Source organism: Pimephales promelas, chromosome 16 (genome assembly GCF_988280905.1).
Source record: "Pimephales promelas chromosome 16, fPimPro1.hap1.1, whole genome shotgun sequence".
Taxonomy (NCBI): Eukaryota; Metazoa; Chordata; class Actinopteri; order Cypriniformes; family Leuciscidae; genus Pimephales; species Pimephales promelas.
In genome coordinates, this window is record NC_142784.1 from 6,976,752 (window position 1) to 6,996,495 (window position 19,744).

General features: G+C 38.0%; 2 protein-coding genes across 2 annotated transcripts; both read right to left on the minus strand.

Moving 5' to 3' along the window:
- Positions 1-58: 58 nt before the first annotated feature.
- Positions 59-9,690, minus strand: LOC120465238 (coiled-coil domain-containing protein 195). Its single transcript, XM_089120929.1, has 3 exons — positions 9,327-9,690; positions 690-894; positions 59-610 (listed from the first exon to the last, which is right to left on the minus strand). Exons 1-3 carry the CDS (start codon positions 9,559-9,561, stop codon positions 481-483), a joined length of 570 nt encoding a protein of 189 aa, XP_088977055.1. The 5' UTR covers positions 9,562-9,690; the 3' UTR covers positions 59-480.
- A 3,264-nt stretch (positions 9,691-12,954) lies between these two features.
- Positions 12,955-14,901, minus strand: LOC148973297 (claudin-1). The gene has a single exon (XM_089120930.1). It carries the CDS (start codon positions 14,571-14,573, stop codon positions 13,938-13,940), a length of 636 nt encoding a protein of 211 aa, XP_088977056.1. The 5' UTR covers positions 14,574-14,901; the 3' UTR covers positions 12,955-13,937.
- Between the last annotated feature and the right edge of the window lie 4,843 nt (positions 14,902-19,744).

The window sequence follows — 19,744 nt, forward strand, 5'->3', positions numbered from 1 at the left end:
ATGCACTTAGTTTTTAGATAAACATGTTTTGAAGTCAACTATGTTAAGTTCCAATTAGGCAAGCAAAGATTTCAGGGAGAAATAAAAACAAAATGACTCAAACAACTAAAGTATGTCATTCAAAGCGCTCTGTGCTAAACTCGTAGAAGTGGGCAGGAAGTGCATGTCTCCCGTGGCACTTCACACGATCAGAATGTGTGTACAGACACCTGATCCATACGCCACAGCGAGATTGCCAGGTCTTCAGACGAGACCACGAGATGACTTGAGTTTCTTCAGCTGGATTATTTTGAGAAACCAAATCTGTAACAGGAGTCAAAGTGTTGAGGTCAGGTGTAGGTATTAATTCACCGCAGGACTCACCTGCAATGTCTTAAATGAATTAGGACAGAGTTTGACCACATTACTGAACCTCCTATTTGTCAGATTCACAAACATTCCTTTCACAGGCGTTTCTGTTTCCTGCTAGTAGTTTGGACCTCACGAGTCAGTTTCAGCTATAGTTTTGAGTTCACAGGTGCTCCTTTCAGGCAGGTGCTCGGCCAGTACTGGTCGATTGGTGTAAATATCATCCACAGGCAACAGGAAAGTTACCGTCTTGACTTTGGCTCTAAAATGTTAAATAAAATCATTAGCATACAAATTAGTAAATCAATCTTTCAAACACAGCTCACTAAAGCCTAACTCACCTGTTTTTGTTGACAAACTCCTGAAGGGAATGCCTGTTGGTTAATTTCTCTATGTCTGGTTTTGAATAGGCAATAGAAGGAAGCCCGAGTGAGCCATCATGTAATGTCTCATATAGTCTTGGCTTGTCCAAAATCTCCTTCTTTCGAGAGCCGTTCATGATATTTGAGGATATGGAGTATCTCCGCACGGTCATAATAATGTTTTCTATAGAAAGAAATCAGAGAAGCAATAAATTAGTCAGGAGAAGGGGGAGGAGGAGGAGGGGGAGGAAGAGAGGGAGGAGGGCTGGAGGAACAATTTGTCAATGGAATCACGTGGTGTCTGCTGCTTATATAGTGCAATTGAAGAGTTCAGATGCAAAAGCCTCTAAGTGCCATTTGAAATTTTGTTCTAGAATGACCATTTTTATCAAGCTTGTGTATTTAAGTTCAGTAATTTCACTTAAATGACAATTAATAAGTAATCTTCATTGCCATTTAAGTGAAATTACTGAATATACAAGCTTGATAAAAATTATAATTTTAGAAGAAAATTTCAAATGGCACTTAGAGGCTTTTGCATCTGAACTCTTCAATTGTAATGATAATTGACGGGACTGAATGTTTTAAGCTCCTCTCAAACCTACGTTTGGAACTTCATTTCATGAGTTTGTTTGCCCATTCAGCCTTAATGGTTAAAGGATTAGTTCACTTTTGAAAAAACTTTTGCTGATAATTTACTCACCCCCATGTCATCCAAGATGTCCATGTCTTTCTTTCCTCAGTCGAAAAGAAATTAAGGTTTTTGATGAAAACATTCCAGGATTTTTCTCCATATAATGGACTTACATGGGAACTATACGGTCCGAGGTCCAAACGACAGTTAATAACAGTTTCAGATGCAGCTTCAAATGTCTTTAAACGACACCAGACGATGAATAAGGGTCTTATCATGCGAAACGATCGGTTATTTCAATGCTTATTCCAAAAATGTAACTTTTCTAAGGACAAATGCTAGCCTTGCTCCATTTTGTGAGGCGCGTTTGTAACGTCACGTAATACGTAATTACGTTCAAAAGGTCACGGGCGACGTAGCCAGAAGTACAGAGTCTGGAGTCAGAGTGTTTACAAGTTGAACGTGCAAACTAACTCAAATGCCGTTTACAAAAAAGGAATTAAACGGTAAAACAACGATGTCGGACGATTTTGATTCTGTACTTCCGGCTACGTCGCCCGTGACCTTTTGAACGTAATTACGTATTACGTGACGTTGCAAACCCGCCTCACAGAATAGAGGAAGGCTAGCATTTGTCCTTAGAAAAGTTACATTTTTGGAATAAGTTTTGAAAAAAACGATCGTTTCGCATGATAAGACCCTTATTCATCGTCTGGTGTCGTTTAAAGACATCTGAAACTGTTATTAACTGTCGTTTGGACCTCGGACCGTCTGGTTCCCATGTAAGTCCATTATATGGAGAAAAATCCTGGAATGTTTTCATCAAAAACCTTCATTTCTTTTCGACTGAGGAAAGAAAGACATGGACATCTTGGATGACATGGGGGTGAGTAAATTATCAGCAAAAGTTTTTTCAAAAGTGAACTAATCCTTTAATTGTAAACTAACTTGGCTTGCTGTCCTTGGAGGAGTCTGATGTGAGAGCGGTGGCCGAAATCACTGGTGCGGCGGTGGGATAAAGTTTTAATTTGGAGGCTAATATGAAGGTGCTGGCCAATTCTCTGCTGCATAGTGAGAAATAATATATTTTTAATTTAATTAAACTGATAGAGCGGTGGCTGAGATCAATACTGCCAATGATGATTGCTAAAAGATGAGTTTTAGGTGTTAAAGGGATAGTTCACCCAAAAATTTTAATTAAGTTATTGCAGTGTCAGGGTTCTGCCCTGGCAGCTTTGTCTGTGTTGTCTTTGTTTCATGTCTCTATGTTTGTGTTGTGCTTGAACTTGTGCTTTTGTTTGTGTTTGCCATGTGCTCCTTTGTTCCTGCCTCCTTGTTTCCCTGTACCACGCCCTCTTGTCTAGTTGAGTCCTCGTTTGCCTGAGTGTCACCTGTTCCCCGTGTTCTCTGCTCCCTTGTTTGTTTACCTGAGTGTGTACACCTGTTCCTCTTGTTCTTAGCTCCCTTTATATGTGTGCTCTTTCCCTCATGTGTTTGCCAGTTTGTTAGATGTAATACTACTGTGTACTTCATCGTATGTTTCTTGTGACTAAGGTCTACCGTCAAGTCAAGTCAAGTCACATTTATTTATATAGCGCTTTTCACAATACAGATTGTATCAAAGCAGCTTCACAGTGATAACATGTAAGTAGCACAACACAGATCAACAACATTGCTAAACACTAAATAAATAACCCCAACTGAGCAAGCTCAAAGCAAGCCAAAAGCAAGGCGACAGTGTTAAATTTGTAGAAGTGTTTTGTGCATTGATTCTGTCATCTGTCCTGTCTGCCTAGTGTGCCGTGTCTGTAGTTCCAGTCCTGCAAGCAGAGTGTCCCTGGCTGCTTACAGTCTTTGCTTTGGAGCAAGCCTGGTGCTGAGCCTGAGATCCCTGAGTGCCTGCAGTTCTTGGAAGTTCCTGTCTGGCAACTGCTAGTATCATCAGGTCTCATTACTACTCTCCAGCTACCAGTCATCGTGCTAGTACTACTGCTGCTCGGCTAGTTCCTACGGCTGTCATTGTGTCTCATCCCTGCCTATTGTCTGGACTTGTTCACCTCTCCCACCACATCCTGCCATCTGTCTACTGTCTGTCAATAAATCTGTTAACACTCGTTCTGCATTTGAGTCCTCCTTCATAGACCCGTGACATAGGCCTGAGACGAGAGTTCAAGAGATTTCCACGACGCATGTGCGAGAACTGCGATCTTCTTCTAGTACTTTTTGTTCAGTTTTCGCGCATGCGTAGTGTAAATCTCTTGAAATCTCGTCTCAGGCCCAGAAGGACGTTATTCAAAGTCATTATTTTTTTTGTTTTTTCGCACAAAAAGTATTCTCGTCGCTTGATAAACGTATAGTTGAGCCACTGTTGTCACAGGGAATATTTAAACGTTTTCTTCAATGACTTTCTGGGCTGTCAAGTTTCAATCCCTTAGGGTGCCTATGTGGTAGTGATCCACCTCTAAAATTTAATCAAAAACATCTTCATTTGTGTTCCGAAGATGAACGAAGGTCTTACGGGGTTGGTACAGCATGGGGGAGTAATTTTCGGGAATGTCATTGAGCTAAAAATAGAGAAATAGACTGTTAAGGCTGAAGAGGGCTGGGTAGATTAAAAAATAATACTGGGTGTCCATGCATTAGTTGATATATTTTGCTGTGCTTAATGTTGAATCGGATTGTGCCGCTGTCCAGGACCTGAAGATCAGAGAAAGGAAAATGAATCTGGGGATCGGATTTGGAGTTGCAGGTAAACTCGCGAAAAGAAAGTGAGGATGAAAAGTGGAGGTGGGGGGAAGGTTTTGGATCATGCTTATGATTCTGTAATTTTTTTCTTTAAGCAGCGAAGCCCGGGATTTGACTGGATCGAGATTAGTTCCAAGGAACTCGTTTACATCCAAAAGTCATACGTTCGGCGTAAAAAAATGTTTGTTATGCTATAAAGAGATGCCAGAAGGTTTAATGGCATAACTTTGAAGGGTGATGTGATGTCGAGTTTAGCTAACCATGCTCTGTGACCAGTGGATTTAATTAGCTGAATTGCCTGGTCTACGCCGTGATAGTTCAAAGAGAACTTGGACAGACGGATTAGGCTATTGATGCTTGGAACGAAGCAATCAGGGGAGAGATTGATAATTATGCACTTTTTTTTACTGAAAACATTCTTGTTGCTATTCCATTGGGGTTAATGGGGTAGACGTCGAATGGGCTGGGAGATTGAATGGGCCGATCATAAAGTTAGAATCCACATCCTTTGCAAGGAGAGAATCTACAGTGTCTGGATCGGTCAGTGCAGATTGTTACAATCGAAAATTATTACAATCGAAAGTTGCGTCTGGTAGGCTTTCTAACCAGGGATCGACTTTTTGTAAACTAGAAATAAGTAAATTGTTTGTCGGGATGTTTTTTTTAGATCATGTGCTCTTGACTCTTGAGAGGAACATTAACAGGAGAAAAGTGATATTTTGTTTTTTATCTTTATTGTTTTTTGCTGAAGATTTGTATATGGGACCTGGTGATTTAAACTGGAAGAAAAACCTCCTTATTTTTTTCCAAAAAAAGAGAGAGCGATCCAGCCCGGACTGTGAGGTGAATTTAATATCAATGAAGGACGGCTGAAAATTTGAGGGGTTTGAGGGCAAGTATGGAACTGATGATCGATGGACCTACAGATGGCACATTAAAAATTGCAGCAGCCCAGGAAAACTCTGTTGTGAAGTTCAAAGTCCAGGGCTACCAGAATGGGCATTGATTTCAATGTATGACTCTCATTGCACATTTTTGCAGAAAATAATTTCTGGTAGATAAGTTTATAAATGAATGCCACCGAATGACAACGATAAGTCAGCGATGATGGATTGGAAATTGCTCAGTTCCTTTCGTCTGTTTTTAAAGACTGAACAGATTATCTCGGAATATTTTGCGAAAGCTAGTACAAGGAGAGGATGAGATTTGAATTAGATTGTGAATCTCTGAGAATAACAGTCCATGGAGCAACGGAAATCTTTTTGTGGAATGAGAAGGTGAGAATGAGAAGGCGATTTAATATGTGTAAGTTTTTAAATATTGCTGATTACTTACAAAGAACTAAATGGTTTAGCTCTGCAGTACTTGAGCAAGCTCTTAACGCATTACAGTCCTTCACGTCTATTGCGATCTCAAAACTCCGGCCAGTTGATAATACCTAGAATATCAAAATCAACTGCTGGCAGTAGATCCTTTTCCTTAGCACCAAAACTTTTGGAACAGTCTTCCTAACATTGTCCGGGAAGCAGACACACTTTGTCAATTCAAAGGTAGACTAAAAACACATCTCTTTGACCTAGCATGAACATAACACATAATTTACTTCTATAATTCAATGTTAGGCTGCATAGATTAAGTCAGCGGGAACCGGGAACACTTCCCATAAATCCCGATGTACTCGTTACATCATAAAAAGAATGGCAACTACGCTTATATTAGTCTCTTTGTTTATCCCGAAGGTTTACCACAGTCCGCCAGATCCAGGCCATATCCAGATCTGTTGATGGACCTGCGCCTGGACTCTGGACACAAGGACAACACAGTCCTGAAGCGTCACTAGTCTCTCCCTGTGAAGGCCTCCTTCCATTTACCTCTGTAAAGATAATCGTTGTTGGGATAATTCCGGTTCACATTGCTACGCCAAAGCAATACAATTCTGTATTGTAAATTTTAAGTCCAGACAAGTAGTTTGTTGAGGGTTGGTTTTTTAGGGAAGGACTGCATGCCTGCCCACATATATTCAAACGCGCATACCTATAGAATGAACTCTTAATACGCATGTGCACGCCATCAGCGTTCTCACAGGTTCGCGTTTTTAAAGTTTGCGTAGAGAGAACTTAAGAGTTTTCTGTTAAAAGAATGTTAGCAGACCCTAAGTTAATAACTATTGATCATTGCGACGGAAGTGAATCAATCAAACTAACTTTACCTGGAAAATAACTTTATTCTGGAGCTGCCATAAAGCAATCCCTCCCCCTCAAAACAATCTGTTACTTTAATTTCCTAGTATCACTGTAAAGCTGCTTTGGAACAATCTACATTGAAGATGACTTTGCTAGACTTGACAGAGCGGTTCCTATTTACGAAGGCAACTTCACGCTGGAAACCATTCCGGGGATGGTGGGGAAAAAAACAGATGCTTGCGGCAGCAGCAGGTTAATTCAATTTTGAAATTTCAGGGATTGGAGATGATCCAAATGTAATCGGATGAGCTGGTGTGGAGGAGAATTTGAGTTAGCTGAGGTGCGTGGGTGCCTAGTCGGAGGTGGGGAAATTCCATGGTAAAACGTTAAATGGGCTTTGAGAAGGACGACCTCGATCCCCTTTGTTTTGTCCAGTAGGATGATCCTGGAGTCAGTTCTACGACACCGGATGATTCTGCATCGCAGGTAAATTTGTTGTCCTAAGTGAAGAGCTGTACTTCGTATTTGTCTATGGGGTGACGCAATGTCTGCTGCTTATATAGTATGCTCGTCATGATGATTGACGGGACTGAATGTTTTAGGCTTCCTCTCGGACCTACTTTTAGAACTTCAATTAAAAATCAAAACCGTTGTCTAATTATGTTTCAGTATAAACATACATAGCTAGACAGGTAATGAACAAAATCTAGATAACATTTATGATAAATTTACAAATGAAATGTTGCAGGGATATGTCACAATCAAAGTAATTTACTTTTAAATAACAAACAAATGTGCTACAGTTGTTCATAAATACAGCAGTAGTGACGTTGAATTAGGACGTTGCCATGTCACCAGAAATAGAACCATCAGTGTAAACCAATGTGAGTAAGGGTCCATACCTGTGTCAGAATTTTTGTACAGGGAGCTGAATGAGATCCACCACCCTGACCAGATCAGCCCACCCCTGCCATATGGTTTCAAATGCACAATGCATGTATACAAATTATGGCATTGTGGAAATTATTGTATTTACAATATGAAGATTGACTATGAATATATAGAATGAAACTCTAAATATATGGAATGAAATTCTGAATATATGAAATTGGACTCTGAATATATGGAATGAAACTGAATATATATAATGAAACTCGGAATATATGGAATGAAATTCTGAATATATGAAATTGGACTCTGAATATATGGAATGAAACTGAATATATATAATGAAACTCGGAATATATGGAATGAAACTAAATACATGGAATGAAATTCTGAATATACAGAATGAAACTGAATATATGAAATGGGACTTGGAATATATGGAATGAAACTGAACACATTGAATGAAATTCTGAATATATGGAATGAAACTCTGAATATATGGAACGGAAGTCTGAATATATGGAATGGGACTAAATATATATAAAATAAAACTAAGTTGCAGCAATCCTAAGTAATGATGAGCTATTAATGCATACTGAGGAAAATACTGGTAACCTTCTTCAATACAGTTCTACTAATGAAGAAATGCATTCACTATTTAAATGCGGAAGACCAAAATTCATGAAGCTCACAGGCCTGGATGTTCCTGCTTATCAGGCAAACATAGATAGAGAAAGAAACAAGCATCCCACTTCACAGGGAGCACCCATCACCCCCCGTCTACAAGTGATGCAGAATGTGCTCTCCAAATACTATGCACTTGTATATCAACTTCTACCCTAACATATTCATAAATTCCTTCGATAATGATGCATAATGTTTTCAGCAACATTTTGATTAACACAATTACTCATAATCATTATGAATGTTACAATAATGAAAATACGATCCTCAAGGTGACAGGATGTAGGCTCCATACTGTCTGAGTTGTCTGGAGTATGAACAGCTATTTCAAAAGTTTTCTAGTTCAACAAAGTTGTTTAAAGTCTTGGAATTCAGAAGTCATGCAATATCACTCTGATAACAAGGATATATCTAGCTATACATTATTCATTAAATACTGTCAAGTTTGCACTTTCATTCCATTTATTCAGAGTTTAACCCATAAATTCACACTTTAATCCCCCCCCTCTCTCTCTCTCTCTCTCTATATATATATATATATATATATGAAGAGTTCAGATGCAAAAGCCTCTAAATGCCATTTGAAATTTTCTTCTTTAATGATGATTTTTATCAAACTTGTATATTTAAGTTCAGTAATTTCACTTAAATAACAATTAATAGGTAATTATCATTGCCATTTAAGTGAAATCACTGAACTTAAATATACAAGCTTGATAAAAATGATCATTCTAGATGAAAATTTCAAATGGCACTTAGAGGCTTTTGCATCTGAACTCTTCATATATACAAATGTCATTCTATATATTTAGAATATATTCATACTGTCATTCTATAGACTGTATAATCAAGTTTCATTCTATATATTCAGGGTCTCTCTTGTTCTATATATTCACGTTTCTTTCAATACATTCAGAGTTTCATTCCATATGTTCAGAATATATGGAATGAAACTCGAATATATGGAATAAAACTTGAATATACGGAATGAAATTGAATTCCATGTATTCAGAGTTTCATTCCATTTATTCAATTTCATTCCATTTATTCAATCTCATTCCATATATTCAAGTTGCATTCCATATATTCAGAGTTTCATTCCATTTATTCAGAGTTAAAGAGTTATATTCCATCTCCTCAAATTATATATTATAAATACAATAATTTCTTGAACAGCATGGCGTAATACACACACACACACACACACACACACACACACACACACACACACACACACACACACACACATATATAAATATAAAATAAGGTAATATCTAAGTTAACTAGTTTTATTTCAAAAGTATTTTATTGTTGGTCAAAAATATGATTTAACCACCTATGAGTAAGCCTTTTTTTAGTCAGGTCCGCTAGATCAACCTACCTAATAGCAATTGTACATTTTTACAGTCAAACTACTTATTTGCATTGGTCAGAATTCCGATGTGGCACATGCTTAAGTTTGAGTAACACACCGATATTTACCTTTGAACTGTCCTTCAAGTTCTGGTGCAGACACGTTCCGTCTCAGGTTGGCATGGGTCAAGCTTTCCTTTGACCCGTCCTTCTGCTGAGTAGATAATGCACGTGGCTTCATCGAGTCCGAAGCCGATGCTGGTCGGCCGAGCTGCCCACGGAGTGTTTGGTTTTCGTTCTCTAGCTTTCTGATCTCATTCTGCATTTCTGAGATCACCTTCACCAAGCTCCGTCCACTCTCCATGCTTCCAGACTATCCGTCTCACCTGCCCATTCGAGTGCAGAATAAAGAGTCCTATTTCCACTCCCTTATATTGGACCTCTCCCACAGTGCCTTTCAATCTCAGTCCAAATCTTGTCCCGGGGAGATTATGTCGCCTTTCACCACTTATACAGCTGAAAGCCTTCAGGTGTTTGGCCTTTTGGGCCTCGGGGCTATGTTTTATTAATCACAGACAGAGTGTTGAGTTTCGGTGGCTGACTCTGCCTGGAATAGTGCGCATGGAGGAAAAATACACATACAAATAAACAAAATAGACATAGAACACTTGGCTATAAGGACATCCTGATTAAATTTCTTTCTCTGAGAGGACAAAGGCAATTAATTTGTCATCAGACAGAGATGGAGATCTGCGATAGATTCAGTGGTAACTGATGCGCCTCCCAAGGAGCTTAAAAAATTCATCAGGTCAGTCAACAAGTAGCAACAAATCTAGGATGGAAAAGTTCCCCATAAGCATGTACTTATTACATGTCCCCTTTACGTCTTTCGGAAGAGTAGAAGTAACAATTGTCATTTGAATGTTGATTTAACAAAAATATATTTTGATGGTCTCGCTTTCCATACATGCTGGCGTCGTCATATAGGATCCTTTTCACTGGTCATGACAAAAGATGTCTTCCATGTGTTGTTAAAGGTTACAGTAGTGTTATGCATACTGCATATATTTTGTGGCTGAGTCATTTAGAACAACCACTGTAGTTTTGCATTTATTATACCACCTTAATATGTTGATTCATTCAGTTTATTATTTACGTGTCTCTTCTTCATATACATTCTTACTCATTCTGTTCTCAGTGCTAAGATAGATGATTAACCCACTATCACTCTACGTTCATGGCAGGAGTACTTCCTATAATTAATATGGTCCAAGTATGCATTCAAGTATTTGCATATTTGGGATTTATTGCTATTAAAATAAATCATTTTATATTTCATCTTGAGACTTGCCAATATTAATAAAAATAAAACTATTTAGCTGCAGAAAATACAGACGTAAACCTGTTGTACATGTCTGAAAAGAGAGGAAGAGGTGATCAATAGAAACCAACCTCAACCATGGCTAATTACCTGTAATTAGCACCCTTAAAGAAATTGTGTGTTATTCATACACAATTATCCAGTGTCATCAAGAGGTCCAATGAATATGCATTTGCCAAAGCAGCATAAAACAGAGGTTAAAGATATTGCCCTTTAGTTATAGCACAAGCATTAAAATAAAGAATACTGTGTTTGAGTCTAACAAAGAATTCGTTCTAACGAATACACATCAAATAAAAGGTTACAAAGGGACATACAATGGGGAAAATTACAGAAAATTGCCCTAATATACATAACCACAAAATGGCTAAGCTCAGCATGCAGTTGTTTCTGCTTTAATGTTTGTTTTCCTCTTCACACTGTGATCACAATTTAATCAAAGACAGCATACAGTTTAAAAAATACCACATTTGACAAACAAGAAATGTAATGTTGGGTTTATGGGGACTTTCCATAGACATCATGGTTTTTATATTTACAAACTGTATATTACATCCCCTTACTCTTCTCCTAAACCTACCCATCACAGAAAACTTTCTGCAGTTTACATTTCCAAAAAAAACATAACTTGTATTTTGTAAATTATTTTGTATATGGCCATTTTTGTGGGGACATTTTGATAATGTAGGATTTACCTGAAACTCACTCACACACAATATTGAATACCAACACACTATGTTGTTAACAAGAGACATCTGATTCTCTAGTGTGAATGCTAGATTCTGAATCTTGCATGAGGCTGTCTGTGTGGGAGAGAAACCTTATCACCCAAACACTAGCCTTGCTCTCCATGGCTTGGAAACTGTGTGTATGTGTGTGCATGGTTGTGATGACAACAGCAGATTAATGTGAGGCAACCATTGCAAATACAATATATACAGTAAATGTCCTATACAAAATCTTTCACCAACCAAATGTAGTGTGACATTTAATTTTGTCTCACTGTATTACATTAATTTATATACTGATGTATTTGGTTGCCAAGGCAATTCCATGTGGTTGCTAAGGTGTTCTGTTTTTAGTATGTTTAGGGTTTTCTGGTTTCTAGATGGTTGCTTCCTGGCCCTAACTGAGTAAGAACTGATGACGGCACGGCTTGATGTTTGGTGGACCAATCAGCAGAAAAGGGCGCCTTATTCCTGAGCATGTATCAAATATTCAAGCCTGTTTATCAATTTTGGTTTATTGTGTTTTCATTTGGCAAATTAAAACAAAGTGTGATAATAAGGAAAATACAACTTTAAAAAAACAATGCGAGATTTGTTTATTTGTGTTCATGAGAAGGGTCGAATATGTGATAAATTAACAGTTTCTACAGTTTCAGAAAACGAGAAAACAAATTATCCCAAGTTACACAGACCTACTGTACATTCATTCATAATTAGTTTACACAAAAAAACATTCGTTATCCTATCAATTATGACAACTATGTTTCATTTTTGGTGTAAAAAAGTTTAGTTTATATATATATATATATATATATATATATATATATATATATGTTTATATATATATATATATATATATATATATATATATATATATATATATATATGTATATAGCCGCTCTGGAGAAAACCATGATGTCCTCGTCCAGCTCAGTTCAGTTATTTTATAATAGTGTCAGTGCCGCAGATAAATAATATTGTTGAATATTTCATTTTAAATTGAATGTCCCCAACCGAGCAAGCCAAGCCAATTACAACAAAGGTGGAAAAAGGCGACAGTGGCGAGGAATCAAAACTCCATCAGTTGCCGTTTTTCAACAGGACATTTTTAAAACAATTCTAAATGTGTAATTTGATGTAATAAAAACTTGTTAAAATTATAAGTGGACCTCAATGAACATTCTATATATATATATTGGCCATGAACAGACCAGGATGGCGCGTAACGAGCTAACAGGATAGCTCATCCAGATATAATGTTTTTATAACTTAATGGGAATGTTATGAAAACGGTCTTAGAACCTAAAATTGTTAGCTGGGACCAGACTGAAATTAACATGTATTAAACCCTGTTGTAAAACCATGTATTAAAATAAATTAAAGATTAAACCCTGCATAAACAGCAGGCTACATGGCACAGGCAATACACATTTTCAAACCTTTCAGAAACAGCAGAGGTGATAAGGATTGCAAAGAAAATAGATCAGATCAGTGATAGGTAGTAGTAAACAGCCCAAAATGGCCTTTGACAACTCCAAATTCCAAAAAAACATGGCACACATGTATAAATAAATGTTCCACCATATTAACATTGATATAGACTATGGTTTTTAAGGTATATGTTAACGGAGGTTTCAAATGCAGAGAGTTCATGAAAAGAGTTTATTTGAAAACTTTAGGAAAACAAACCTCCGAAGTGAAATGACAAACGTAGGAAAAAAATTAAATGATATGAGCTCCAGAGCTGTCCGTACAAACATCTTACAACCATTTAACAAACATAAGATTGGGAAGGATGGCTAGTGTGGTTATTAATAGACAGAGATTGGGGCATTGTGCATTTAATAATCGGCTGACAATGGTTGGAAATCCTCCAAATGGCAGATGCATGTGTGGAGAAGCTAAATCCATCATACAGAGAGAAATCGCATGTATTCAGAATTACTGGAATCTGGAGTTACAAACTATTCATTAAATTCAATTCTTAGTACTAAGGAAGACACTAAAGTTGTGGTTTCATTTTATTTTGATGGTCCCTTTAACGCATTTTGTTGACTATAAGTAATGTCACACTTTCATGTCCACTAAGTAGACTGGCAACGTTAGGGTTAGAAAGTAGAAGACATGTTAGAAGTTGACATGTAGTTGCAAAGTTACTTATAGTCTGTCTGTTGTCAGTTTCTATTGAGGACCATCACAATAAAGTGAAGCTGATATTAAGTAGACAGTCTATTAATAATCTAATGAGAGTTATTTGACATGTAGGTGCAAAGTTACATCAAAAGGGATCAAAATAAAGTGTTACCAAAGTTGTTATAGGTTTTTTGCATACACTTGGACTTCATATAAGGATATAACCTATTAAGCGTAGTTCCTCAGATAACCTGAGGAGGGCAGCAATACGGCTCTAATGAATCTAGTCAGTTGCAAATGTCTGAAGAAGAAGAAGAAGAAGAAGAAGAAGAATGTTTACATGAAAGAAAGTGTAGATCTGATCACAGGGAGATTATAAAGAGGAAGAAGAAAAATTCAAAATGTCAGTTGTCAAACACTGAATTATGAACTATCTTTGTCTAACATTAAATACGACCAACACGTGTTCATAAGTTCTTAGATACACAGTATACTAATTCAGTATTCCGGTAAGGGGTTTTGTATAAATGAAGTAGTGTGGAGAGGATACTGAACCCCTGGCTCAGAAGTTTGCGCTTGTCTTTCATCCTGTCTCTGCTTCTGGACTGCCCGACAGCAAATAATGCTTAGCATTCCTCCACCCACCTCAAGCAACACTATTCCCATCCAGCCAGTGACAATCGCAGCTGCCCATTCCAGTGTTAATGAGACATTGGCATTCGCATCTATTAAATGTGTAGTCCAGGAGATCACCACCAGTAAAGGCAGCCCGCTTACAACAAACGATGGCCCGGAGGCAGCTTTAAACCATATATTCTTAGGATAACGTATCCACCCAATACCGTAAACTGCCATGGCAATAGATCCAATTCCTATAGATGTGATGACGAGGATTTTCCAAGATGTGAAATGTTCCGTCAGAGACAGCAGAGACTGATAGAAGGTGCAGTGAAGTCTGCCAGTTGTGTGGTGTTGCCAGTTTAACCAGACTCCATCCCAGTACAATGGAAGTGTTGTTGTGGTGTTCTCCACCGTTCCTCTTACTTTCCACATTGGTAGAAATCTTGTAAGGATAGTGCAAAACCAGCCTGCACTAGCCAGCCCGAAACTAGCAAATTCAATTTTTATATCCATGTCCGTGTTTATTCAGGATCGTGGAGCAGAACTATTCCTCATATTACGGAAACCAGCTGCACTGCATTCCAGCTGTGGGCGGAGAGACACTGTGGTTGAAACGTGGGGGAATCTTTTGTGTTTTTGCCATGGTTTCATAACAAATCCCTCTATTTCCTCACACGATGAGACATGAATAGGGAGCTATGGAGATTGTATGCTAAAACACATCAATACTGACACATCAAAGGTTTGGTTATCTAGTGGTGTCCATGAAAAAGTCTGTGGTGTTCGGTAGCAAACAAAACAGGAGAAATGGCATAGAGGGAGTACAGGAATGGTGTAAAATAGGTCAGTTGGAACACTTCCAATTACTCAATAAGAAACAAGTTACAAACCACCTCTATCACTTCACCTGATCAGCTTCTATCTTTCTGAGTACTGTGAATTTGGACATATTTCTTTTGTCACATACTGTTTTTAGCCTGGAAGTATGCAATTTCGGATAGAGCCAACAGATTCTAAAGGGGAAAAACTCATTTTGAGGTAAGAAAGTAGCTTTTTTATTTAATTTATTTTTATGACGACAATGCCTGCTTTAAAACTCATCAAAGTTTGTGTCTGTGTGGATACTTTTGTCTTCATGTGAACGTATGTCGGATGTATCCTTTGCGGCCTTAAATCACCCACAATCCTTTTCAAATTCTAAGAGGTACACAGCATCAGTAGGATGCAGACTTCTGTTTGAGAAGCACCCAACATGCACACACATGCACAGCATTCTCTCTCTTCTCTCCTCTCACTTTACACATATATCTAAGTCAAGAAGCTTGAGTGCCATCTAGTGGTGCATTAATGTAATGACATCACATTTTTCAATGCAAATTGCTAGTGCTATGTTTTGGCTGTTGGCTGTAAAGTGAGCTTGTTCATGGCTACAAGACTCTGGGTTAGTTGTAACGTCAATTAAACGTGTTACAACCTACCCCAAGCAATTTTGTGTTGTATTTAAATGTTTTCTTTGAATTTTAGTATGCCTACTGTAGGTCTTGGAAGAGAAAGAGTAATGTAAACGACTAGGGAGAGTCTTTCATATTTACCATGTACAGATTCTAAAAAAAAAAAAAAAATTTGGAAGAGAAGGAATCACGGGAGCTTCCACAGCGGAAAGAAGGTCTTCACTGACGAACAAGAGAAATAACTTATAAGGGCAGCTGAAGCGTTTTATGGACTGTGTCCATGGGAGGTAAGTAGGATAAAAACAGTAGGATTAGGGATATGTTTGGTGAAAGTAAGAAAATGATCAAATTATACAAGTGCCCATGTAAAACATGCAGGTGAAAATGATTGAACATTGAAAGTATTGAAAGTTTTGTGTTCAAATTCAATTTTATGGCCAATAATAATGACTGACCAATAGGAATCTCGCAAGAGAGGCAATCTACTTCGAGACGAGTGAAACTAAAACAAGCCAATACACATTGGCGTGCAATCATTTGCATCGGCTGTGCGACCTCGTTAGACGATAAACGAGCAGCTGCTGGGATTGCAGTTAATTCTTTTTTGCTTCGGAGCCAACACTTCGATGCTGTTTAAATTAAATTAATCTCTGCATCAGAGGGAGCGTCAGAAGTCTCAATGGACGACGGCTTGGACCCGCTGCCTAGATTCGGGTGTGCCAGCGCGGTGCCCGAGTCGTACCCAGAGATCAGAGACCCAGAGATGGTCATGCTTTCCTGGGCCGCCAACAGGATCCGGCTTGTGTAGAACCCTCACCCACCGTGTCCCGAGCCCTCGAGGCTTGATGGTTGGTATCTCAGGGTGGCGCGCGCTGATTCTCAGTGCCCTTGTTCCCGGAGGTGCATGAGGAGCTCACCGGGACGTGGACGGCACCTTTCACTACAAGAAACCGTCCTCCTCCCTCACCACCCTTGATGGGGCAGCTGAGGGATACACGCGTGTCCCGCCAGTGGAACGGACCGTTGCAATGCAGCTGTGCCCTAACTCCACTTGCCGTGGAGAACCGTGTCTTCCTTCCCAGGCCTGTAGGTACTCGTCGGATATAGGCTTGCAAGGCCTGTGGGGAAGCTGCCTCTTCCATGCATGCTATGGTGTTGCTGCTGGTCTAACAGGCCAAGGCACTGAAAGTCCTGCACGAGGGTGGTCATCATCCACAAGTTCTCCAGGAACTTTGCATCGCGCCAGACCTCGTGCTTTGTGCGACGAAGGTTACCGCGCGGTCAGTGGGTCGTGCGATGTCCATGCTATTGGTCCATCTCTGGCTGTGTCTGTTTCTAATATAACTGTAAAGCTGCTTTGAAACAATCTGTACTGTTAAAAGTGCTTTATAAATTATAAATTATGTTGAAAAGTCAGTGTGTTTAAAAAGCTGTCATAATCCATAATCACCCTGGTGGATATCATGATGTTACAGTACATCTCACCCTAGGATATGTTACAACTAACCCAGACTATGGGGTGAATTGAAACATTTCACTTCTCGTGTTTGAAACTAAACCATGCTTTTTCTGTTTATGCAAGATGCAAAGAACAGCTACATTTAATAGCAGACAAAAATGTCAAAAATGTTACAACCATCCCCAGTCACCCTATTATTCAAATTTGAACTTTTACTTCTCTCCTTCACTCCCTCTGCACCACCAATACCTTTTTTAAGCATCAACTGATCCGCTAGGGACCTCTAGTGGTTCAGTTCCAGCAAAGTCCATTATTTTAGACTGAAAACAATTATTCTTAAGTCTTGAAAGATGTCTTTGTTTGGCGCACTAAAAGACAGATTCCAGTAGGATGGGGGAAAAAATTGAGTGGTCAAATAGAAGAACTTGTTGGTTAGATAGCATTCCTGCAATTGTTTCAGAAGCAGAGTAAACAAACTGTGGCCCTCCGGAGCAGGATCGGATAGTCCTATTTTATTTTAATGTGTCCTTGTTACCTATGTGTTGGATGCATTAATAGTTGAAACTTAAAATTATGCATTATTACAAGTAACTAACCCTAACACTAAAGTAAGTACATGTTGTTTACAGTGTTGTGCAAGTTACTTCCAAACTGTAATACATTAGGTATTACTTGTTACTGTTATTTAAAAGTAATTCATTACCTTACAATATTACTGTCCCAGAATTGTAATGCGTTACATTACTCATGTATTACTTTTGAGTTACTTTCACCAAAATAACTAAGTAGAACTTAACTTTGGGGCTGTAACGATATGCAATATGAAACCGAAATCGCGATTCGCCACACGACTCAGATCCACGAACCTACAGAATCGCGACACACCTCTTCCAACTCCAGCGTTATTCTCCTTACCGTCCATATCCAATGCTGCCTTATCTTTAAATTAGGCTATTAGTATTATTTGAAGTTAACATTATAAAATACGTAGACCTACACCACAAAACTAGTTGAGGATAAATTATTTAAAATTGGGGAAGTCCAGCATTATGGACATGACATTTGCAGTCAAAACTTGAAATAAAAATTCTCAGAAAATACATGTATTGAAACGTATATAGGCTATTTCCTTAAAGGACTGCAGACATTAGACAAATATCAGTCTATGTTTTATTTTTAATATTAAGGAAAAGACACACATTCATGCGTGACAAAAAAATAGGAGGCAAAATATATTTTTTGTAATTCTGTTAATTACACTGCGCAAATCGGACGAGGAAGGGCTGGCTCTGCAGTAACCATAGAACTTAAAATATTCATTTTATTTTAGTTTTCGTGTTCGCATTTATGAGTAAAAAACAATGTTACAGACGCGACCGCTCTGAACTGGCACTAAAAGACTGCTTTAAAACTTTCACATATAGTCTGTTGCCTTTAAGAAGTAAAAGCAGACAATACACTGTAATACAGCTGTAATACAAGCCTCACTGAACATGTAACGAGTAAAATATTACTGAAAATTGATTAGTAATGCCTTACACTACTGCGTTACAGCAAAAAGTCATATGTTACTGTAATGTATTACTTTTGTAATGCGTTACTCCCAACAGTGGTTGTTTATAATCTTACTTACACTGCAACAACATTTAAATATATTGTGATCATACAATTTAAGATATACACCAGGGTTCTTCAACTCCAGTCCTGGAGGGCCAGTGTCCTGTAGACTTTAGTACCAATCCCATGATTTTACCCAGCCTTCTGTAATTTGACAGTAATTCTGAACATCTGGATTAGTTTGTTCATACACCGGCCCTCCAGGACTGAAGTTGAGAGCCCTAAACGCAATCACTCAAGAGTTTAGACATCTTGACTGATGATTAAATTATGTTGTTACATTATGATTAAATCTTCAACATTCCCTTCTGGTGCAAATTGACAAAGTTTACTGGTAAAATAAGTGGCACCAAAAGCCAATTTTATAAACTCGAATCTATGAGGCTGGATAAACAATTAAAGTTAAAATATATAAATAAATAAGTCTCTTCTACTGAGGCTGCACTTATTTTATAAAAAACAATATAACAAAAAAACTTTGATATTGTGAAATATTATTCAAATTTAAAATAACTGTTTTATAGTTTAATATATTTGAAAATGTAGATTATTCCTGTGAAATCTGTTTCTCTCCTTCCCCCATTAGGAATAATAATAGTTGTGTTTCGAAGGCATATTGTCTCCAGTTCTGCTATTATATCATTTTGGAATGGCTGTGTTGATGGTCTGTTGTGAAGTCAAATTTTAAATCTTCCTCATTAATATTTAATTACAGAGAAAATATGCACGCCTTCACAATTGTACTCCTTAACTCTCACCAAACTACCGTATACACCACCAGAGAGCACTTCATAACTGCTGTAATATAAAAATTAAAATGTGCTTTAACATTTCAATGTATTGGTATAGTTATATATATATATATATACTTGACTTGACTTAAATTGAAAAAAATAAACATTTTAGAATAATATGTACAATTCATTGTGCTCTCTCTCTCTCTCTCTCTCTCTCTCTGTGTGTGTGTGTGTGTGTGTGTGTGTGTGTGTGTGTGTGTGTGTGTGTGTGTGTGTGTGTGTGTGTGTGTGTGTGTGTGTGTGTGTGTTTAGAATTAGGTTTAGTGGTTGTCATAGGATTAGTGGCTCTGTTTAAGTAGTGGTTATATTTGAATTTGAATTAAGGTCTTTATTGTCACTGTACATGCACAATGAAACTCT

Coding starts and splice junctions, on each gene's coding strand:
- LOC120465238 (XM_089120929.1), bottom strand. CDS start 9,561: ATGGAGAGTGGACGGAGCTTGGTGAAGGTGATCTCAGAAATGCAGAAT. Junction 895..9,326: donor ACTTGAAGGACAGTTCAAAG/GTAAATATCGGT, acceptor TTCTTTCTATAG/AAAACATTATTATGACCGTG. Junction 611..689: donor GAGTTTGTCAACAAAAACAG/GTGAGTTAGGCT, acceptor TTAACATTTTAG/AGCCAAAGTCAAGACGGTAA.
- LOC148973297 (XM_089120930.1), bottom strand. CDS start 14,573: ATGGATATAAAAATTGAATTTGCTAGTTTCGGGCTGGCTAGTGCAGGC.